Raw genomic sequence first — 21,167 nt, 5'->3', positions numbered from 1 at the left:
CTCCAGCCAGCCTCTATTCCCAGGAACCTGGTCCTGAGGCCTTGGTCCCGGCTGTGACGTTAGTTGGTGTTGCTGAGAGCCTGGTGCTTTCTTGTGTGTATCACTGTCTCCTGTCCTGTTCATGGGGAGGAAGAAGATGCTTATGGATGATCAATGAGGAGCCTGACCTGTCACGAATGTCCCACCAAAGGCTCCTTCCTTATCTTTGGTACCCTGAGAATATTCTCTCACCTCCCAGCTGTGTCCTGGATGTGACCACAGAGTATTTTGTGTTCTCTTCTCTCTGGTTTTGTTACTCTCCAAACCCCTCTAATTTTTACCACTTTCCCAAATTTAACTTGAACTTCATGAAGTCCTCCCTGATTGCTGCAGCCCTTGTGATGTTTATCTACACAACTCTCAGCCCAGTGAGGTAATTCACAGTTAGTTATATTACTTTGGATGCTTCAGATCTATGGTCATCTTTCAAGGGTTGATTTTATGTTTGGCTTTGTCTGAGCCTTTGTTTGGTTTCACTATATTCTACATATAAATGACACCGTCTGGTATTTCTCTTTCTCCTTCTGCTTATTTTGCATAACATAATCCCTTCTTGCTCCAACCATGTTATAGCAAATGGCATGAGTTTATCTTTTTTGATTGCTGAGTGGTATTACATTATGTATATAAATATTGTGTATATATATAGATAGCATTATGTATATATACTGTATATATATTTTATACTGTATACACACACATGCACACACACCATATCATCTTCATCCCCTCATCATTTGGGGGGGTACTTAAGTTGTTTTCATAGATTATCTACTATAATTCTATAATAAACATAGAGTGCAGGTTTCCTCCAAATAAGAGTTTTTTTCTTTGGTTAGAGTCCTACAAGTGGAATTGCTGGGTCATATAGCAGATCCATATTTAGTCTTTTGAGGAACCTCCACTGTGTTTTCTACAGGGGTGGACCAGGCTGCATTCTCAACAACAGTGTAAAGGGAGTTCCTTTTTCTCCACACCTGAGCAGTAGTTGGTGTTTTTTTTTTTTTTTTTTTTTTAAATATGGGCCATTGCCACTAAGTGTTGGGTGATATTGTGATTTTGATGTGCATTTCCTGATGATAAGTAAATATGAAATCTTTGCATGTGCCTGTTGGTTATTTGCATATTTTCTTTGGAGAAGTGCCTGTTTAGCTTTGCTGTCTGTTTTTTGATTGGGTTGCTTGTTTTGTTTTTGTTGAGTTGTTTGTGCTCTTTGTAGATCTTTAGTATCAGTCCCTTGTAGATGTATGGTGTGCAGATATTTTTTCCAATTTGGTAGGTGTCTCTTTATTTTGGTTATTGTCTGTCACTGTTCAGAAGTTTGTTACTTTGATACAGTCCCAGTTGTTTACATTTTCTTTTGTTTTCCTTACTGCTTGGAAGAAATCTGAGAAGATATTTCTGAAGTTTTATGTCATAGAGTGTTTTGCCTATATTTTTTTCTGTGTATTTGATAGTTTCAGGTTTTTTGTTTTTTTTTTTTTAAGATTTATTTATTTATACAAGAACCAGGGTACAGGCCAGATGTGTGGGAGGGTGAGAGGATTCACCAGAGACAGAGCAGGGAACAGAACAGGCACACTGAGGAAATACACTGCTGAGGGGAGTAGCAGGTGAGACAGGATAGGTCTGCTGCACCATGTGGGTTTCTCCATGCTGCAGAGGCTGTGGACAGCTTCACAGTGCGACGCTCAACCACCTGCGCCACCAGGGAGGCCCTGGTTTCAGGTTTTACATGCAATTATTTAATTCATTTTGAGTTGAGTTTTGTGTAAGATGTGAGAAAATCATCTAGTTTCATTCTTTTGCATGTGGTAGTCCAATTTTTGCGATACCATTTATTGAAGAGACTTTTCCTGTTCTGGTGTATATTCTTTACTTCTTCATCATAGATTAGCTCTCCATAAATGTGTGGTTTAATTTCTAAACCTCAGTTCGATTCCATTGGTCTCTGTGTCTGTTTCTGTTCCAATACCATGCTATTTTAATTACTATGGCTTTAGAGTGTTGTTTCCAGTCTGGAAATGTAATGCCACTATTTATTCCCCTTTTTTTCTAAGGTTTTGTGGTTCCAGTGAATTTTAGTGGCATTTGTTCCATTTATTTGAAAAATGCCATTGAGATTTTTATTGGGATTATATTGAATTTGTAAATTTCTTTGGATAGGATGGTCATTTTGACAAAGCTGATTCTAGCAATCTATAATCAGGGTAAAAAAAAAGACATATTTTTGTCTTTCTTTTAACAATGTCTTGTAGTTTTCCTTGTATAGATCCTTCACCTCCTTTTTATGTTTATTCTTAGCTATTTAACCTTTTGGTGTGATTGTATTGGGTTGTCAGAAAAGTCATGATGTATTTTTTTCTACAATGCAAAAATGCACCAAGACTTTTCCGTCAATCCAGTAAATGGGATGGCAGTGTTAGTTTCTTCCTCTTCTTGGTCATTGTTTACATCTAGGAAGGCAACTGACTATTGTGTATTGATTTTGTATCCTACCACTTTTCTGAACGGTTTTAATGACTTCTGTCACATCTAGGGTTCTCAAGGTTTATTATCATATCATCTGCAAATTATGATGCAGATTTTACTTTTTCACAGTTAGCATTCCTCTTGCTGCTTTTTTTTGTTCTACCGAAGACTTCTAATACTATGTTGAATAGTAGTGGTCAGAGTGGACATCCTTGTCTTGTGCTAGATCTTAGTGGTGAGGCTTTCAGTTTTTCACAATTGAAAATAGTGCTAGCTGTATGTTTATCGTGCGGTTTTTATTAAATGAAGATATGTTCCATTTATCCCCAGTGTTTCAAGTGTTTTCATCATAAATGGATGCTTAATTGTCAGATGCTTTTTAGACATCTATTGTTATGATAATATGGTTTTACCTTACTTTTTGTTGGTATGGTAAATTATATTATTTGATTTTCAGACCTTGAACCATCCTGTGTCCCTCTTTTAAATCCCAATTGGTCATGGTGTATAATCCTTATAATGTACTTCTGATTTGGTTGCTAAGATTTTATTGAGAATTTTTTTTAAAGATTTGTTTTATTTATTTTATATAAGAATTGGGGTACAGGCCAGATGCGCAGGAGGGTGAAAGGATTCACCAGAGACAGAGCAGGGAACAGAACAGGCAGACTGACGAAATACACTGCTGAGGGGAGCAGTGGGCGTGACAGGAGAGGTCTGCCGTGCCATGAGGGACCCTTGCCGGCTGGCCAGGATTGAACTGGCGTTGCAGAGGCTGCGGACAGCTTCACAGCGCAGCGCTTAACTGCCTATGCCACTAGGGGAAGCCCTATTGAGAATTTTTTTAATCTGTATGCATTAGGGAAATTGTAGTTTTCTTTTTGTGTGTTGTCTTTGTTTGGTTTAGTATTTGCGTAATGTTAGCCTCATAAAATGTGTTTGAAGTATTCCTCTCAATTTTTTGCCAGAGATTGAGCAGGGTAGGTATTTGTACATCAGTGAAAAGTTTGGTAGGACTCACTTGTGAAGCCATCTGGTCCTGGGTTTTTATTTTTGTGGAGAGTTTTGATTACTGTTTCAGTTTCCTTGCTTATGCCTACTTTTATCAGTTTTTTTCTATTTTCCCCCTATTGAGCTTTGTATTAATGTATAATTCCAAGAATTGTCCATGTCTTCTATGTTGAATTTCCTTGCATATAAATGTTCATAGTAATCTGTTATTATCCTCTAAATTGTCTGTTGTAACTTCTTCTCTTTCATTATTAAACCTATTCATTTGAGTTACCTTCCTTTTTTTCCTAGTGAGCCTTGCTAAAGTTTTGACTGTTTTGCTTGTTTTCATGGACTTTTGGACTGTCTTTCTGATTTCTGTTTTACTTATTTGTGCCTCTAATTTTTATTTCCTTTTACTGGATTTTGGGGCTTTTTCTTTTAATTTTTCTAGTTACTTGAGATGAGAGATAGGGTTGTTTATTTGGGCTCTTTGTCTCTTGATATAAAGCTGCCTTTTGTAGTGTTGCGTACTTCTCTCTTCAACTGCGTTTGCTGTGTTCCATACATTCTGGAAGACTGTGTCCTCGTCATCATTTTTTTTTTTTTATGTATTTTTTGGTTTCTTCTTTGACTTTGTCATTGACCCATGGTCTTTACTTAGTGTGTGTTCAGTCTCCGTGTATTAGAGGTTTCCCTGCTTCCATTTTCTAGTTGATTTATAATTCAGTATCTTTATGGTACTAGATGATACTGATAGGATTTCAGTCTTCATGAATTTGTTGATATTTTTTTTGACCCAATATGTGGCCTATTCTGGAGAAAGTCCTACCTGCAATTGAGAAAGAATGTATATTCAGTTTTCTGGGGGATGCAGGATCCTATAGATGTCTGTTAGGTCCATATGGTATAATTCTTTGTTTAAAGCTATTATGCCCCTGTTCATTTTTGTCTCATTGTTTTGTCAGTATATGAGGTTAGGTGTTGAACTCTTCTAGAAAGACTTCAAATGTAGTTTTTCCCCAATGTTTGTTTTCTTAATTCATAGTAGTTGTCTGTATATTTGCCTATTTGATAAATACATGTTGATAAGTATCATGTCCTCCTGATGTATTGTTTGCTTAATCATTATGTAGTGCCCATTCCTTTCTCTTGTTACCTTTTTAAACTGAAAGTCTAATTTGTCTTATGTAAGTATGGCTGTCACTGCCTTTCTCTAGGTCCCATTTACTTGTAGAATTGTTTTTGAGCCCTTTATCTTGAGCCTATGTTTATCTTTGGAGCTCACATGTGTTTCTTGGAGATAGCAGAAGGTTGGATTCTCTTTCCTAACCCAATCAGATACTCTGTGTCTTTTGGTAATTTTAGTTCATTAATATATAAAGTTATTGTTGATATGAGTGTGGTGTTGCATTTATTTTTCTTTTTGTCTGTCTTCCCCTACCCATTATTCTTGTATTGTCTTTCCCCATGGTGTCAGATTGTTCATGAAGCAGTTCTTCTTTTTTTTAATTTTTTACTTCATTTCTCTTCTTCCATCTTCTTTGTAAATTCGTAACTTGAACTAATTTCCTCTTCCATTTAGTTTATTCTACTTCTATAGATTCCTGTAGGATTTTCTATCTCCTCTTTTAATCTTTTCTATATCCTGCAGCTCCTTTTATTCTTTCTTTAAAGTATCCTTTATTATCTTCTGTTCTTTGATTTTGTTTCTCAGGACATTTGTTTTTCTGAATTTTCTTGTCTATTCTTGATCCACTTTTCTATGTTTTCTCTGAGTTCTTTGAATTTCTTTATGATGGCAAGCTTGAAATCTGTGTTTGATAGATGAATAGATGTTACATACCTTTGTGATTGCGTTCTGGAGTTCTCCTTAGTACTCTGGTGGCCATTTGTTGTATTATTCCTTCTTCCCCTTGCTTTCAGTACCTCACTGCTTTATGTTTGGCCTCTGCTAATTTATGTCTCCACCTCTCCCACACTGGGCTTGGGTGCTCACCAGATTGCAGCTGGGGTTTACTTCTATATGATTGGCCCTATACAGCACAGACTAGGGCCTGCACCAGTGCTTGAGCAGCTGGTGGGTGGGACTGAGTTTGTGGGGAGCTTTCCCCCAGGGGGTTAGCTGAGGGTTGCTTTTGTCTTTCAGGTTTTCTTTGGTTGAAAAGAAGTCCCTCACCAGTGATCTAGTTTTATTATGTTTTTTATATATAAATATACACACACACACATATATATATATAATTTTATATATATATATATAAAATTGCTTTACTTTTAATTGTTTATTGGAAGGACTATGGAGTGTTTATATTCTTTAAAATGTTTAAGCCAATGGCTATTTTATAGAGTATCTTTAATTTTTCTAGTTTTGAACTATCTTCCCAACAATTTCAGAATTATGTTTGTAAGACAACTCTGAATGTTATGTTCTTCATTGCTGTTAAATTCACTTATTCCCACAAGAAGACAGTTCTGGTGTGTTGGTGGTATAGTTTATAATGTTGAGTAACATGTAGTAGTTTTTTCTTTCTTGTTTTACTCTTCCACATTTTTTTTTTTTTTGTATGTGCAGAGTTGTCTTTTGGAATGTACCCAAAGGCATTCATCAATTTTTAAAAACTCATAAAACTGAAATATTAAGGATTATCACAAGTAATAATAGCAATAGTGAAACCAAACTTGAACAAGCTGAAAAAATATATAAGTGAAAATAAATTCTTTTGAAAATGACCCCAATTTTAGATCTGTATGTAGTTAATCCACACTTTAAATTCAAAGTTGTAATGAAATTTCTTCTTGCCACTTTTCCCATATTTTCTAGCCACATCAGGATGGGATGCCCAGATCTGGAGAACTCCTAATTCTGCCCTTTGCTTTGGTTCTTAGGCCTGCAGACTGGAACATATCTATGGTTTCCCCTGTCCCTGAGGTCTTGTGTTTGCCACATCACCCTGGGCAACATTTAAGAGTCTGTGTCATCATCTATGAAATTGGGACTGTCACCCTCACAGGATTTAGAGTTATTTAGGAGTCAGTGCAGAGACATGATTTGTCTGTACACTCTCAGTTTTGTGGACGGGTGCCCTTCTTATTCCTGCAGGTGTAGAGATGGAAGGGGCTGCTTGTGACATGATTCCCTGTAGGCCTGAAGGCGAGTGTTGTTTTTCTTGCTAATGAATTTATGATGGAGGACATTTATGATGGAGGACATGAGGCCATTTTCCTGGTCAGCCCTGGCTTTTCTCAGTGACTCTTCTTGCTGTTTTTTTTTTTTTTTGTTTGTTTGTTTTTTTTTAACTTCATCCAGTGAAGTTTGAGGCAAGTTACATTCACTCAGCCTCTCAACCTGTTCTATGAAGATGGTAATAGATGGTAATAGAACAGCCCTAGCTGTTCTCAGTGACTCTTCTTGCTGTTTTTTTTTTTTTTTATCTTCATTCAGTGAAATTAGAGGCAAGTTACATTCACTCAGCCTCTCAACCTGTTCTATGAAGATGGTAATAGATGGTAATAGAACAGCCCTGGCTGTTCTCAGTGACTCTTCTTGCTGTTTTTTTTTTTTTTTATCTTCATTCAGTGAAATTAGAGGCAAGTTACATTCACTCAGCCTCTCAACCTGTTCTATGAAGATGGTAATAGTTGTCTTATAAGGACTGATGAGAAGATTCAGTCCCTCACACAGATGAATCAGTTGGCTCGAGCTTTGCCACCATGAGGTGGGGTTCTGTTTAGTGAGCTGCTCCTCTCACCCCCACCAGACTTTCAGCATCACTGAGGTAGATTTAGAATCATGTGTTATTTTGAAAATCTTTTGTTTACTCTCAGGAGGCCACCAAACCGTTTAGGTGTAAGGCACTTTTGACACTTGGCGGTCACATCCCTAACAAAATACTGAGAATATAAATTTAAAGCTCACTTTCATACCTATGGTCAAATATAGACCTTCATACCTAAAACATTGCAGTTGGAAATAAGGTCATTCTTGGCTGCAGTTTTAGTTAAAATGTTTGACCGGCTTTCTCCCTTTCCCAACCATGCCTAGTGGAGAAAGACTGAAATTGGTAATTTAAAAAGGATTCTTTTTATTTCCACAGGAAAACATAATAAATTTTAAAATGGCAGAGTACATGCTATGTACAGTTTCCAGTTGGGAATCTGGCCCTTAGAATTCAATTATGACATTGCTTAGTAACTTATTTTTTTTTCCTTATTTTTCTTTTTTTTAATACTTTATTTTATATAATTCTTACATAATTTTTCATTTTTGCACAATGTATTCATTTTCATTTTGGTTATATTCCCCATACAATTGCACCCCCCGCCCCCTTATTTTGACCCTAATCCTTCCTCTCCCTGGCCTCCCCCCCCCCCGCCCCCGTAGTGTGTCTCTGGTTTATAGTTGCTTGTTGATTTTGATTTTTACTTTGTATTGATTAGTCTTTTTCCTGGTCCCTTATTTAGGTTTTCAGATTCCTTCTATGAGTGAGACCATCTGGTATTTTTCTTTTTCTTTCTGACTTATTTCGCTGAGCATCTAGCTCCATCCATTTTGCTGCAGACTGCATGTGTGGAGATTTCTGGACCTACTAAACATAGAGCTTCCATATGATCCAGCAATTCCACTCCTAGGTATTTATCCAAATGACACAGAAACATTAATTCCAAAGGGCACCTGCACCCCTATGTTTATAGCAGCACTATTTACAATAGCTAAGCTTTGGAGACAACACAAATGCCCAAAAATAGATTTCTGGATCAAGAAGATGTGGTACATATACACCATGGAATATTACTCAGCAATCAAAAAAGATAACTTATTATTAATATATATTATTTTACTTCAAAAGACTTCGGAGTAGAGGGTTTCCCCTTACCAGCTCCCAGAAAGTGAGTTGTAATTCTTCCAAATCTTACTGCAATTTTCTTCCAAGTTTTTCCCCTGGTAAACATTTTTTGTAAAGGAGTAGTAATTGTTAAGAGAGATGAGAGCAATGGTTTTCAGCTTTGGAAATAACTGAGGTACTGAGGAGCTTCAGACAATCTACCCCACCCAGCATGTTCATTGGTCTGGGCCTCCTGGAGTTTAAAAAAAAGTATCCCATGAGTTTATTGTATGGGAGATGGGTCAGTGTGGAATCTCACCTTTCAGTGCACAGTAGGACTGCCAGAGGAATGGGAAACAAGTTGCAAGGTCCCACTGAAGTTTCTGGTATAAGTAGGTCCGAGTCTGGGACTGTACAATTTGCATTTTTACAAGTGTCCATGTAATACCTGATCCATCCAAGGACTATTAATTGAAAACCATGTGAAGGTGGGTTTGTGGACTTCTGGATTGAGTCACTTTCTTCATGTTTGCACATTACTAGCCCTTGCACCTTGACCACCAGACTTCTTTTTCCTCTTGTAAGCATGGTTATGATGATAATGTATACTGTGTGAGAGTGTGTGTGTGTATGTGCTTGTACACATGCAGATACATAAAGCCACTTAGACCAGTGCCTGGTCTAAACAAGTACTTGGAGGGCTTCCCCAGTGGCACAGCAGGTTGAGTGCAGTGCTGTGGAGCTGTCCACAGCCTCTGCAGCACCGGTTCAATTCTAGGCTGGCCAGGGTGAAACCCACATGGTGTGGCAGACCTCTCCTGCTTTGCCTGCTGCTCCCCTCAGCAGTGTTTTCCATCCATCTGCCTGTTGTGCTCTCTACTCTGTCTCTGGTGAATTCTCTCACCCTCCTGTGCCTGTGGCCTGCACCCCAGTTCTTATATAAATAAATAAATCTTAAAAAAAAAGTTTAAAAAAATAAATGAACAAGTACTTGGGATCATTCCTTTTCCTTTTGTGCATTTAAATACAAAAAGCATCCAAGTCCATGGGTTTCTTTTTCTCTGTGTGGGTGGAAAGTGGATGGATTTTATTCACAGTGCAAGGGTCATGGCATTAGTTTCCTCCTGTTATTTGTCTTGTTTCACTTGACCTGTCTTGACATTTGATGGTGTTCATTGTCCTAATTTTCCATATATTATTGTATTAATAACCTCCTTAGAAACATTATTTAGGCCAGAATGTTTTTAATTTTTAGGCAATTGACTTTTTTTGTTTTTTACTTTAAGTGCATATACACTAACTTCTTGTTGTGCTGCTCAGGTGGTGGCACCGAGCCCATGGACATACGAGCTGTGTCATCATTGAACTTGGAATCTGGTCTGTGTCCTCATAACATTCTGGAAGGGGCCTGGCATACGTGCCTCTTTAGCTCCAGAGATCTTAATGTTTTACCCAAATTCAGTGATATTTTTTGTGGTTTAGTATTTTTAAAATAATAATTTCATAAGTCCTTCTAAATATTTACAAATGCCAGCTTTTATAAATGCATGAATTCTGTCTCATCATGCATAGCATTTTGCATTTTTTTTTTTTAAATCCTAACTGGATTCCTTCCTTTGCCCTAAGTGAGGAAGCCAAGTGTTTAAAAATAGTTTTTCTCAATTTCTCCTCGGAGGTCTTAGAGTTTTTGTTTTTAATTAAACCTTTGGTTCAAGTGTGAAGTCTGTTTTTATAATTTAAGATTCCTTTATATTTCTGCTTTGTTATTTGAAGGCTGGAGAAGGATAGAGACCTAATGTCTTATTTATGATAAATTATACCTTTTTAATATATTAATGTTTTTCATATTTGGCTTAGTGCTTCTTTGCTTTAAATTATGCTTTACAGTCATTGTCACCACCAGTCTTTGTATTTTGTTGTTATTTATCAGCCTATTCTGCTTCCCACTTATAGGTCTGTTTGTTAAACTTTTCTGTTTCAATTTGCTTTGGGTATTTCTTCTCAACATTGGAATATTTTTGAGTATTATTTTGAAATGAAGGGAGTTGGATGGTTGACATCTATTGTTATATGTCATCTATCTTTTGAATAAATTGTTTTGAATGCTTCTACTTTATTTTCTACTTTCCTTTTGATGTTTAAAGTATTATTGACTTTTCTCCTTTTATAATGATTTAGGATGCAAATGTTCTGTTTTCAATTTTGTAAGTGATTATCTTACAATATCATGGACATTGCTTAATTGTATTTTTATTAATGAAGAGCAGAATCTTTTATGAATGTACATCCTTTAAGAAAATTCTACAGTAGTTTAGAACTTTACACTTCTCTTGTAGACTTTAATCTATTGTTTATTTCCTTTAAATCACTTTTTATTATTATTTTTTTCAGTTTTATTAAGATATAATTGACCAAAAACACTATTTAAGTTTAAGGTATATAGTATAATGATTTGACTTACATATATTATGAAATGATTGCCACAATGCTTGATTTATAAACTCCATGGTTTACAATTCAAAATGAAAAAGACATATGAAATCAATACAGCAGGTTGAACTTGTCAACATTGTCATATGAAATCAATACAGCAAGTTGAACTTGTCGACATTGTCAATTATATCAACAATTATATTCTGTAGTCTTGCTAGTCTGTAAATCCTTTCAAAGTACCTAATATGTGCTATTTTAAAGTCCCTAATATGTGGCAGTAAACAAGAGAGAATTTTGAACTAGAAAGGATTTTTAGTAACTTTCTAAAAAGTAAAATAAGATTAATGTCAGGTAACAACTGTAACCATGAAGGGCAATAGAAAGCACTATGCATACGGAATGAGCCAGGAGATGCAGGTGTGTTGCCTGTCACCTGAGTGTTCTGTTAGGGTGTCAGTGTTTGGGGGCCAGAGAAGAAAGCATGAAACACATTCTAGAGAGTTCAAAGTAAATATCCAAAGGAGGTGGTTTGCTCCTACTTTCCCCAACAGTATTCCATGCACATTTTGGATTCATGGTTTAAAAAAATAGAGAATGTCTGTTTAGTGCAGTATGTTACTTAGGGCTATGACATGTAGGCATTGTGTTTTCCTGAGAGTAAGTCAGAGGTAGAGATAGCATGTGAGTGCAGTTATTTGCCAGGGAAAGTCCAGAGTGGACAGCTGATCCTATGCCAGGAAGGAGAGGAGTGCAGGCTGGGGGTGAACTGGTCAGACTAGTGGTGAGTGATCTTCATGCATTGGGGGTGCTGGTGTGCTGAGGAGAGTGTAGAGCATGGAGGCCAGATGCTGACCAGAAACACAGACCTGGTCGTGCTTTCAAGTTGTTGGATGAAACTCATTGTTTTGCTTTGAAATCAAGTCAGAAGGTCACAAAAAGTATGTTTTAATAAGGAAAATAGAACAGAAGAAGACATATCAGAGCATGTTACACAGATTTTGGTATGCAGTGCACACACTACCAATTGTTTTTAGCCAGGCAAGGCATAGGATGGATGCCAGCACATACACGTGTGCTAGCTAGCATCACATCTGAGTTTCCTACTATGCAAAGTCAGTTTACCAACATCTTGTGGAGGGGTGATGGTGTGCCATTTGAGTTCCCCATATACTTAACCTGTAGGTGGTTTGTGATGTAGCAAGTGTGAGTGTGTATTCTACTCTGCCATAGTCCCAACTTTTAGTTAGGAACGTCCAGTGTATACTTTTCAGAAAAAAGTGTTATTTGGGTACAGCATTTTTCAGGTTTTGATAATTGTATCATCTTAATGTAACTAGTACAAATTTCCCTTAAAATGAAAAAAAAAAAAAAAACACACCACGAAAATAACAAAAGCATGTTCACAGCTGCTGGTTCACAAATGTAGATACTAACACTTGTTAAGAAAAATGTTGACTTTAGAATCAGCAAACTTTTGACTTTGCCTGAAATTTTTTTTTTGGAGCTCTAGTTTAATAAAGAAGTTCTAGCTTTATGGTAAAGATTATTTAAATACTTAATCACAACTTGAAAATGGAATTAAAACAGATAGGCTTTTGGGCCTCCCCTGGTGGCACAGCGGTTGCGCCCTGGGCTGCGAAGCTGTCCACAGCCTCTGCAGCTCCGGTTTGATCCCTGGCTGCCGGCGAGGGTCCCATGTGGTGAGGCAGACCTCTCCTGCCGTGCCCGGTGCTCCCCTCAGCAGTATATTTCATCAGTCTGCCTGTTCTGTTCCCCGCTCTGGCTCTGGTGAATTCTCTTACCCTCCCGCACTTCTGATTGTACCCAGTGCTTGTATAAATAAATAAATAAATCTTAAAAATAAAAGATAGGTTTCAATAGCTTATTTGAAATGGTGTTTTTGCAAAGGTTGGTTTACAATTCAAAATGAAAAAGACATATGAAATCAATACAGAAGGTTGAACTTGTCAATAAATCCCTTTAAACAAAGAAGGAAAAAATATCAACAGTTATTGGCATAATTTTCTAGTCATTGTACAACTATTAATGAGAAAACTTTTTATCATAATAGATACAAAGCTACAAATCTATCCAGTTTATGAAGCCATTCCTCAGTATCTGTATGCAGCATGTTATTTTTGATAGTCAACTCATGATTTAAAAACAAAACATTAAGGTGGTACAATATGAAATCTATACCATTGTAAAGCATTTAGAAGTGAGGTTTTTGTTTGGGAGTTAGAGATGTTACATGTCCTGGTCTCCCTGTTAGCACAAATGATGACTTTTTTTACTCTTTGTCAGGCATAGGTATTTGTCAGGTATGGGTGCAGGCTTGTTATGTTTTTTCTGTACCTCTCCCCACTCCCAGACCACTGGATAAAGGGCTTTGTGTTTGTGGGGGGGTGATGCAAGATAAATCAAAATGACTAAGCTGTAAGCATATTACAAGTAATGGAAGAAGTATGACCAAAACCCATGATATTATTTAAAGAAAAAATTGTTTGAATGTACAAAAACAATATTTGAAATCTCTGTTTTATATATCTCTGAGCTTTAATATCCTCAATAATTCTGCTGAATCTCATGGGTATATTAATAAAGAAATCAGTGGAAGTTGTTAATTTTAGTAAAGGAAGCTCACTGACTCACTGAATAGCCAACATTTCCTTTCTTTTAAAACCAGGATTAAAATATACAAAACATGAAATTTTAAAACCACTTTTTAATGATTTATTTTTATTTATGTATACAAGAACTGGGGTGTAGGCCAGAGGTACGGGGTGGGGGGTGAGAGGATTCACCAGAGACAGTGGGGAGCAGAACAGGCAGACTGACTGAAATACACTGCTGAGGGGAGCAGTGGGTGAGACAGGAGAGGTCTGCTGCACCATGTGGGTTAGCTCCCTGACTGGGGATCAAACTCATGCTGCAGTGGTAATAACTTGATAGCGCTGAGACTTTAAAAACCCTGTGCTACCAGGAAGACCCCTACTTTTTTATCCATTTTGAATGCACAGTTGAGTGGAATTAAGTATAGCCACAAAGTTATATAACTGTTACCACTATTTCCAGAACTTTTTCATCATCCTAGACAGGCCCTAGTAGCCTCTATTTTACGTTTTGTCTATGAATTTGTTCATACTTAGTTTATCTTGTGTAAGATCGATCATGTAGCATTTGCACTTTTGTGACTTATTTATGCATGTCTTTAAAGTTCATGCATGTTGCAGCATATGTGAACATTTCAATTCTTTTCAAGACTGTATAATATACCATTATTCCCAAATATAGGGAAACAGAGAGTGCTGCTTGTGTAGAGATATAGTGCAAGATTTCCATATATGGGAATACATATTTGAGCTGTATATCCCAAACTGTATATACACTGCACCTTACTTATCCATTCATTTGTTGATGGATGCTTGGGTTGTCTCTGTCTTTTGGCTTTGTAAAATCACTGTGAACACAGTGAACAAGTATTTGTTTGAATCCCTTCTTTTGATTCCTATGGGTATATGCTTATAAAGGGAATCGCTGAAATCTATGTTAATTTTAAGTTTAATGTTTTGAGGAATTGTACTGTTTTCGATAGCAACTGTACTATTTTACATTCTCACCAGCAATGTATAAGGGTTTCAATTTCTCCACATCCATATCAACATTTGTTACTTTCTGTGGTATTTTGTGGTCTGGCTTGCATTTCCCTGTGGCTGTTGACTATCTTTTCAAGTGCATATTGGCCATTTGTTTATCTTCTTAGGCGAAATGTCCAGCCAAGCCCTTTATCGTGATCAATCAATCATGTATGTGAGGGTTTGTTTATGAGCCCTTTATGCTATTAGTCAATATGTTTGTCCTCATGTCAATATTACACTGTCTTTATTACCATAGCTTTGTAGTAAGTTGTGAAGTCAGGAAATGGAGTGTTTCAGCTTCGTTCAATCCTTCCAGGATTATTATTTTTTGCTAATTGGATTCCCATGAGAAGCAATATGTATTTTAAAAAGGTTTTAGCAATTTCTGCAAAAAGTGCCTGTGGAATTTTGGTAGAGGTTGCATTGAATCTGTATTGCTTTATAAAGTGTTAACATCCTAAAAAATATTAAATATTAGAATCCATTAACATAAGATGTTTTTCATTATAATATCTTTATATTTTATAGCAAGATTTTGTAGTTTTCAGTGCAAAATTCTTTTGCTTCTTTGAATAAAATTATTCCTAATTATTTTATTGTCCTTGATGCTATTTTCTTAATTCCCTTTTCAGATATTTTATTAGTAGTATATAGAAACACAACTGATTTTATCTTCAACTTTGCAGAATTTATTAACTTTATTAATTGGTTGTGTTTGTGTGTAGGTCTTTCTGTAGATTATATTATCTGTGAATAAATACTTTTAATTCTTCAACTTGACTGCTTTTTCTTTTCTTGACTAATTGTTCTCATTAAAACTTCCAAAATGATGTTGAATAGGAGTGGTGAAAGTGTACATTTTTGTCTTGCTTCTGTTCTTAGAGAAAATAATCTATCTTTGTCAAATATGATTTAATCTTTGGGTTTGATATATTTTATTAGAGACCAGAGTTAATCTAGTCCTTTTCCACTATCTGACCAAAGTTTATGTCCCAAAGGAACTTACTTAACAGGGATTATGGGATATACATTTTTCTGGTTGTGAGGCACTCTCATTTATGAAATAATTTTAGAAATTACATTTAGGTAAAAAATTAATAAATGATAATTTCATCATTCTTAAGACACATTAAGCTTGAAATGTTATATACCTATGTTGAACACTTCTAAGAGTTACAGAGAGCACATGGGAGGAGCAGCATGTGGTAGGTGAATGAGGGAAATGACAACAGGAGAAGGGGGTATGGGGCTTGGGGCACTAGTGGTGTGGGTACATAGGGGCCCTGCTGCAGGAAGGGGCAACAGGAGGACAGTGAACGTCCATAAGCCCTCAGGAATATGGGTGAAGGGAGAAAAGCAGAATCCCCAGGAAATTGATCCTGTAGTTGGGGTAGAAGGTGGAAGGAGTATTGGAGGTGATGAAGATACATGATAGTTTTGGGGGAGGAGGTATGGGAGGCATAATAGTGTGGTTGCAAATGGTTTGGGGCAGAGTAGTCCACATTCTTCTGTGAAACCAGCTATATGTGTATGTATAAAGATATTTATTTGAAGACAATGGCTCATGTGATGGTGAGGTTGGCAAGACTGAATCGACGGGGTAGCCAGCAGACTGGAAACTGAAACAGTTTTCTGTGGCCCTGAGGCTAAGACTTTTCTTCTCCAGGAAAACCTAATCTTTGCTCTTCAAGCCTTCCATGAGTGGATGTGGAGTGAAATTGCCTTTAGTTTAAGTAAGTAAGGTCTGCAGATGTTAACCACTTTTACAAGATTTCTTCAGGCAACACCCAGGTCAGTGTTTAATTACGTGGCAGCATACTTGTATGGACAAGTATGAGACTTTAAGAAGGTTGACTTTCGGGCCAGAGAGATTGGAAGACCTAGGGTCTGTTGCCCTTGTGGGAGGCTTGAGGGGAGTTACCAGCCATAGCTTTTGTCAGTATAGAGTCTGGTAAGTGGAGGCATGGAGCACTCTCTGCCACTGTATTAGCACTTCCATTTTTTATCACTTGTTCTTTTTAGCCAGTCACCTCTCTGGGTTGTTATTTTATTTCTATGCTGATAATTTAAAAGATTTTAGAGAAACACTTAACGTAGATAACATATTTGGTTGGTTGTCAGTGTTACAGATTTAGGACTCATCTGTTCCTTTTAACTATAATGATCACTCAAGAGTATTTTTGGTATTTTGGATCTGTAGTAGTTTTCTACTACAAACAAAACACCACAAACCTAGTGGCTTATACAACATTTTTTTTTTTTTTTCTCACAGTTCTGAGCAGAATTCTGTTCAAGGTGCTGGTTCCCTTAGAGGCCTCTCTCCTCTCCTTGTGCCCTCACGTGGTCGTCCTATGTGTATCTTACAACTTTCACTGAATATAGCCACATTATGAGGTTCTGGGTGCTAGAACTTCAAATATGAATTTTGGGGCAAGATACTTTCACTCAAACTGGAACTTACCTAGATTTTCTTCTATTTTGGTGGAATTAATCTCTCTAATTTTATGCTCTACCTGAATCAGTTTTCTTCTGGGAGGCTTCTGAAAGTCTTTTTATTTCTCAGTTCTAAAAGAAAACAGAATATGCCTAATATAGGATATCCCAACTCTGCTAAAGATGTCTGAAAGGTGAGGAGACCTGCCTGCCTCTTGACAAGTTCTGCTCTTTTTCAGGTCAGAAAAATGGTATTCCCTGCAGAGTTGACCTTTGCTCTTGCATCCTGGTTCCATTCTGGCTCCTGGGTTTTTGTCTCACTATGATATTTAGCTCATTTTCTCCATGGATTTTTCTCCCAGGGAGTTAGCGCTCTCCCTCTCTCCCTGTCTCTCCTCTCCTCTCCTCTCTTTCTCTTTCTTTCTCTTTCTCTTTCTCTTTCTCTCTCTCTCTCTCTCTCTCTCTCTCTCTCTCTCTCTCTCTCTCTCTCTCTCTCACACACACACACACACACACACACACACACACAAGGACTAGGATACCGGAAGGGGGAAGGGGTGAGAGGATTCACCAGAGACAGAGTGGGGAACAGAACTGGTGGATAGACTAAAATGCACTGCTGAGGGGAGCAGCAGGCAAGTCAGGAGAGGTCTGCCTTGCCATGTGGGTGCTGCTCCCTGGCTGGGGATCGAACTCATGCTACAGTGGCTGTGTGATAGCTTCATAGGTTGCGTCTTAACCCTTGCACCACCAGGGAAGCCCAGTTTTCTGTTGTATTGGTTCTGATTTGACTGCCTTTAGTGCTTATTTTGTCTTGATCCATTTCTTGCCTGTATTGTTTCTTCCATTCTCCTTTTCTCCTGGTTTGTCTTTTTTTTTTTTTTTTCCATTAAGAGAAGTAAACCACTTTCTAAACTTTTGTCATATTTTCCTCACAGTGAAACTGCTTTGGAGAAATAAGCTGGCCATTCCCCTGAGTATTAAAATGGGTTGAGTTTCTAAGCTCCTTTTCCCTGCTCATTGTGGCTGATTCTGTGTAAGTGTCACTGCAGTTGTCCCTCTGAAGCTCAGTCTGGGGAACAGCTGTGTTTTGGGACACCAGGATGGATACCAGTCTGTCCCTGTCGTGGAAAGTGTCAGTCTTGCCCCTGTCTATGGAGGGGTCGCCCTCTGGATCTTGTTTGTTTTCTCCCCGCTGTTAACGGGATGATGCCAAGGACACCAGCTCCTTTGAAACCTACCCTTCTGGGATCTGGATGTGGAAGCCCCAGAGCCAGGTGCCTTAGACCTTTTGGCACTTCCTAGAAGTCAGGGTTGGGCCCAGGGCATAGGGAGAGCCACTGTGAATGCAGTTTATTTGGTTGAAGTGAGAGTAAGGAGAAACATTCACAATTCAGTTTGGCACTTGGAAGGATAGGTATAAGACCAGCTTGTATGAGGAACTCAATCATGCTGGTGTCGTGGTGCTTGTGGGACACTCTGAGGAGGCTTCCTGGAGAAGATCATCCCTGAGCTCAATAGTAAGGGTAGATGGTGATGGAACTGGAACAAAACCTAAGGTGCAGAGCTGAGAAAGCCTCACCTAGCCAGGAGTTATAAATTGTTTAGGGTTGGAATTAGCCAGAGCAGAGCCATGACATCTCTGAGATTGATAATGACACAGAATGTGAGCTGCTGTTGCTATAGTTCCTGAAATATTTTTATGTCTGTTGATTTCCAAATGAGAAAAATGATATTGAGGGCTTTGACATTATTACTGTTTCCTCTCCCTTGTAATCTACCCACCTTATTCCAAAGTAGTACTCTTAGTAGACACATCTGACCTTATGGGAGAAAAACTTTAATTTTTGTTGATTGAGAAGGAAACATGTATCTTAAAGAAGTTTGCCTCATAGATGGTCTCTTGTCTATGAGTACTTTGGCATAGCACGTGTGGATGTGCACTCTGAGTCCCCTGCCACCTCTCCACCACCATCCTGGTGCTCTGCATCAGCAGGGGGAACTTTGTCAGAGTCAGTTTTAAAACTTGGGGATGTCTTTGAGGACATCAGGTATGTGTTTTGTGCCTCAGTAGATTTAAAAAAGGGAAAATATAGGACCTCTGCTTTCTGCTTATTAGGAGCTCATTGTAAGAGCCCTATATGCACTTCAGTGTAGCTAATATGACTGTAGCTCATGTGGGAGTGAGAAAGTGCAGATCAAAAGGCCATTTCTGTGAATGTACTTGAGAGTTGTAGTTATAAAGCTGTGGCATTTCAGGAAGAGCATTGAAGTCAGTACATCATAGTTGGTGCCCTCTGAGAACTTTGGTTTGTCTTGACTCTGGCCAGAAGACCAGCATTATACAGGTGTTACTGGGGTGTGGAGATGGGGGACATACATATACCCCTTCAGTATTTCTTTGGAATTGGGTTAACTCCGTATTTACCAAAGTATCATGAAGTCTTCAGGGTGTTAGGAAATGTTATGAGAAAAGAATCAAGTGATTTATGAGCAGATGGGAGTGAAATTCTGGGGGTTGATGTCACCCTCACCTTCTGAGTGCTTCTGCCCTACAGACCCTGGGATCATGTAGGTGACTTCTCAAGGTTTTGTAGTTGGTGTCACTCCTTGCATTAGAAAACAAGCTGGTACCTTGAACAGACAGCCTGACCAAACCTGCAGGTGGTGTCCCAGGGTTACCCATTCACACGTCACCCTTGAATAAGTTGTCAGTAGTGAGTTTTTCTCTGACTTGGCTTCTCACAGTCTGTCTTTGTTGCAGGTGCTGTGGTGCAGTAAATGTAATTTGAAGACCAGAAGGAACCGATGGCTTTAGCTGGTGGCCCAGATTCCTTTTTGCACCATCTGTACTACCAGGTATGGGTGAGCATGGGCATCTGATTCTGAATGGTGTTGGTTGAGGGCTATTGCACAACTGTAATTAATAACTATGAACTGTTCAGTTACTAGCAAGTTACCAAGGAAATGCCTGAAGTAGGACTACTGACAAGTCCTACGGTAGAAAAGAACTTGGAATATCCTGCAAGGTCTTTGCTTGTGTTCCCTTTGACTGTGGCATCCTTTTCTAAAAGATTTTCATGTATTATAGACTTGCCTGCTTATACCTGGGATGCAATGATCGGAATGAAATGGCCACTATGTTCTAACACTCAGGAAGGCAAATTAGAATGATGGTTAATGCCGAGATGTTCAAGCTTACACGCACTTACAGAGCAAGGCAATAGGGGAGAAAGCATATTTTAGCAGGTGGTTTCCTGACTGAGTGGTGGCTTGACCTTTATAGATGGGGCTCTGTCCTCAGATTGAGGGTGTTTAGCCCCATCCACCCTTCATTTAAGGTCCTTGCACCATCTGTCTCGTGGCCTCTGTCCTTCCAGCAGGAGTCCTGAATTTTGAAGTCCTTTCATATGCTCTACTCTTGATCCAGTTTTTGCTCTTCCCTCTTGAACTTGTTTTATTTCCTCAATCTATTAAGTCTCTTTTTAACTATGGTGATGAGAACTTGCCAGTGACCCGTGGCTTTAGAGAGACATCTTTTTCATTGTTTTGATATTAAAGTAAAGCAAACCTTTGAAGAAAGGTTGAAGATTAGGAATATCATTCATTGCAATCATTTAATTAGAGAAAAAAACCAACGTGCTTTTAAAGCCAGAAAAGAGGGCTAAATCCGTTGCAAAATCATGTTTGCTGGTTACTCTTGGGTCTATTTACTGATGAGCTCTTCTCAGGACACTGCCCTTTGCTCATGTATGGTTGTTTTCTTGTTCTCAAAGAGGTGTGTCTACACGCTGTCTTGAGTAAAGCTCCCGGTTGCATTCACAGTCATGGGTTCACTGCTCGTGTAGCCACTTAGCTTTTCTCGACCCGGCGTGCACCCTGATCCCCATCTGCTGCCTTTATTTGGTACCGTTATTCGTAAGAGAGTAAGGGTCAGGGACCTACAAGGAAAACCTGCCAGCAGCACACCTCTGAGTGTTCCTTTAGTAGTGTCATCTCTAGCTGGTTACAGAAAAGATCTTAAGGGCCAAATATAATGTAGGGAGAGTGACAACACAGAAGCTCTCTTCATTTCCTGTTGCTTCTGACTAACATGTTCTGTTTCCTGCTAGTCTATATGGAAATGATAAAGGCAGCTTCTTACTCTGTGGATTCGATGGCTTTGTTGCCCAAAGCTTTCTTCAGGTGGTAGGAGGTGGTGGGCAGATAGTCCCAGCCATACTGTCAACTTTGAGATCCTGTGCAGCCATGCTACTCTGACTTTCACAGACTCTGTCCTATTGTAAAAATCCAGCAGCCAGACCTGGCAGCATGTAGCCCCTCTTCCTGGAAAACT

At 38.3% G+C, this 21,167-nt stretch overlaps 1 protein-coding gene across 7 annotated transcripts in view; it reads left to right on the top strand.

The window, feature by feature from the left end:
* GRB10 (growth factor receptor bound protein 10) overlaps positions 1-21,167 on the top strand; it is a 196,909-nt gene that overhangs the window by 47,368 nt on the left and 128,374 nt on the right. For 5 of the 7 annotated variants that reach the window (XM_054695876.1, XM_037493465.2, XM_054695874.1 and 2 more), the window contains one exon: positions 19,596-19,690. In XM_054695876.1, coding sequence (XP_054551851.1) covers positions 19,640-19,690 — 51 coding nt within the window. In that variant the 5' untranslated portion in view covers positions 19,596-19,639. Of the gene's footprint in view, positions 1-19,595; positions 19,691-21,167 lie in introns of those variants that run through there. The other 2 variants (XM_037493433.2, XM_037493473.2) reach the window with 2 other exon arrangements.

Source organism: Talpa occidentalis, unplaced genomic scaffold, assembly GCF_014898055.3.
Source record: "Talpa occidentalis isolate TD23 unplaced genomic scaffold, MPIMG_talOcc4v2.1 talOcc4.10, whole genome shotgun sequence".
NCBI lineage: Eukaryota > Metazoa > Chordata > Mammalia > Eulipotyphla > Talpidae > Talpa > Talpa occidentalis.
The sequence above is the reverse complement of the archived record's forward strand: the minus strand, read 5'-3'. Positions and strand labels throughout refer to the sequence as shown.